General features: G+C 45.1%; 1 protein-coding gene across 1 annotated transcript in view; it reads right to left on the bottom strand.

The window, feature by feature from the left end:
• The window catches only part of ltn1 (listerin E3 ubiquitin protein ligase 1), a 12,510-nt gene that overhangs the window by 5,450 nt on the left and 4,863 nt on the right, over nucleotides 1-2,197 (bottom strand). Inside the window, exons 13-19 of the mRNA XM_020598534.1 lie at nucleotides 2,068-2,193; nucleotides 1,486-1,527; nucleotides 1,193-1,382; nucleotides 819-1,058; nucleotides 582-735; nucleotides 298-448; nucleotides 2-191 (exon numbers count right to left, since the gene is read on the bottom strand). Coding sequence (XP_020454190.1) covers nucleotides 2-191; nucleotides 298-448; nucleotides 582-735; nucleotides 819-1,058; nucleotides 1,193-1,382; nucleotides 1,486-1,527; nucleotides 2,068-2,193 — 1,093 coding nt within the window. The remainder of the gene's footprint in view (nucleotide 1; nucleotides 192-297; nucleotides 449-581; nucleotides 736-818; nucleotides 1,059-1,192; nucleotides 1,383-1,485; nucleotides 1,528-2,067; nucleotides 2,194-2,197) is intronic.

Raw genomic sequence — 2,197 nt, 5'->3', positions numbered from 1 at the left:
AGCAGGTGTGAAAGACATTCTGCCTCCTTTTGGTCAAGAGGGATTAATGCAGTCTGTGCAACCCTTCCTAACAGTGCACAGGCACACAGGTGGGCTGGAAGCCTGGTTGAGAGCCTAAACTTCCAGAGATCCACAGAGGGTTTTTCACACACTCCTCGGTGGCGGCCGGACAGTAAGGGGGTATTGATCCACTGCAGAGGACAGAGAAAGGGAGTGTGCAGGACTTAATTTATCCTAAAATCAATGTATGGTAGTGCCTGAACCAGTTATTTTCATTGAGTAAGGATGATAGTTAACCTGAGGAGGTAAGGCCTGTCTGATTCTTATCCATTCTGTCTGGCTAGGTGTCAGCAGGGTAAACAACTGCACAAGGAGGGAGGAGTCTCGATCACAGACAGAGATAACTGTCTCCACCAGGCTCTGTACAGCCAGAACTAGAACCTGTAAACTAAAACATCAACAACAAGAAGAGTTAGCTAGAACCATAATAAAGCACAATGAACAGGCCTACATTTAGGGAAGGATTACTGAAAACCAAACTGACTTTAGAGAAACTATGCCAGGCGAAGGTGTTTTGTTACCTTTTAATGTCCAGAGATACAGTCAGTAGTTGGTTGGTCACCCAAATGGCTGCACTGTGCAGGAAGCCACCTTCCTTGACCTCAGATTCAGAGTGCTGGATCAATGACTGGACCCCAACTAAACAAACTTTCCTCAGCTTATCTAAAAGTGAGTCTTTCAAAACAAAAAACACACAAATTAATTACTTAGTTTACTTGACAAGATATAAACAATTAGCATGCCGTGTGAACGCCTACCGGACAGATGAGTGCGTGTTTGATCTTGGGCGGTGAGTTGGAAAACCGTGAGCAAGAGTTCCTCAGCAGAGAGCAGCAGGAGACAGTCTTGCACAGAGGAAAAAAATGTTGAGGCTACATCACAGATGAAGGAAATGAGTGGTTCCATGTCGCCTGCATCTGACAGACTCTTTGTCTCAGACAGAGTGTTGTGGAGCTTTTCTAAGATCTTCTCCATGTACACCTCCCCTATCAGAGGCTCTGTGCAAGTAAAACAGACCGAAAAGATGATTATATACAGTAGTTTGTTGACTGACAGCAAAACCGTGTACATTTGGAGTTCAGCCAAAAGGTACTTTTGTAGACAAAATCAATATTTGATAGTTTGTGTTCACCATTGTTGTGGTGTTGCGAAAGGACAAGGCTGAGAAGTGTCCAACCGTGGCTGCTCGTAGAAGAGGCAGAAGTGGGAGAGCAGCGTCTGACCTTGCACAGCTCCTCAGTCAGTCCCAGGAGCTGCTCGCCTAGAACTGAACCTTTCAGCCAGTCACTACAGCTCTTCAGAGTCTCAGAATCTGCACATGCCTGAGAGGATGCACAGCAGAGAATAGAACAGAACATTTGATGTATAGGTAAGTAATAAGAGTAATACACTAATAAATGTATGTTTAAAGAGAATGACACATACCCTCTGTATAATCTGTAGGATAATTCCCCACTGTAAATCCATCTAGGAAGCAGAGTCAAGAGCATGAATGTCAGCAAAGAAACAACAGAGAGTTGAACCTGAGACAAAACGGACATCGTCACACTGCACATAGAGAACCGAATCAGTAGCCCCTTTTACACTGCCCACTCCATGCCAGAGTTTTACACCTCGCCATTCTGTATAAAAGGTCATCAGCATGAAGGGTCAACGCCGATCCTCCAAAATGTCACAATGAGGAGAAGTATTTTTGCCAAGATGAGTTCGGCCTATCACCTTTGTAAATGAAACAAGGCAAAATGGGGGGTTGGAGGTCCATGTGAGAGACAGAGAGCAAGCTAGAGAGTGAATGAGGTGAGGGAGCGGCATCAGCTAGAACAAAGTAATCAGATATCATGATCAGCATCACACATTCTGGCAGCTATGTAAAATTAACACTGCGTAAAAGGGGCTTAAATAAAAAAAATCCACCAGAAGGGTCCAAACACTTTACTGTAATCTCTGTATAAAAAGGGCTAACATGAGGTCATTTGTTATGACATCTGCATGTTTTATTGTTGCTACCTCAGTGATGTGGCCGAGTACGCAGGTGGTCTCCTGCTGGCTGCAGCAGTACAGTGAGCTGAAGACCATCTCCACCAGGTGCTCAGTCTCTCTGCGTCCCTTCTCAGCCAGCCACACCAGCACTCGCTCC

Source organism: Monopterus albus, unplaced genomic scaffold (assembly GCF_001952655.1).
Source record: "Monopterus albus unplaced genomic scaffold, M_albus_1.0 scaffold38.1, whole genome shotgun sequence".
Classification (NCBI taxonomy): Eukaryota; Metazoa; Chordata; class Actinopteri; order Synbranchiformes; family Synbranchidae; genus Monopterus; species Monopterus albus.
Note: the sequence above shows the minus strand (reverse complement) of the source record. Positions and strands in the feature narration are given on the sequence as shown.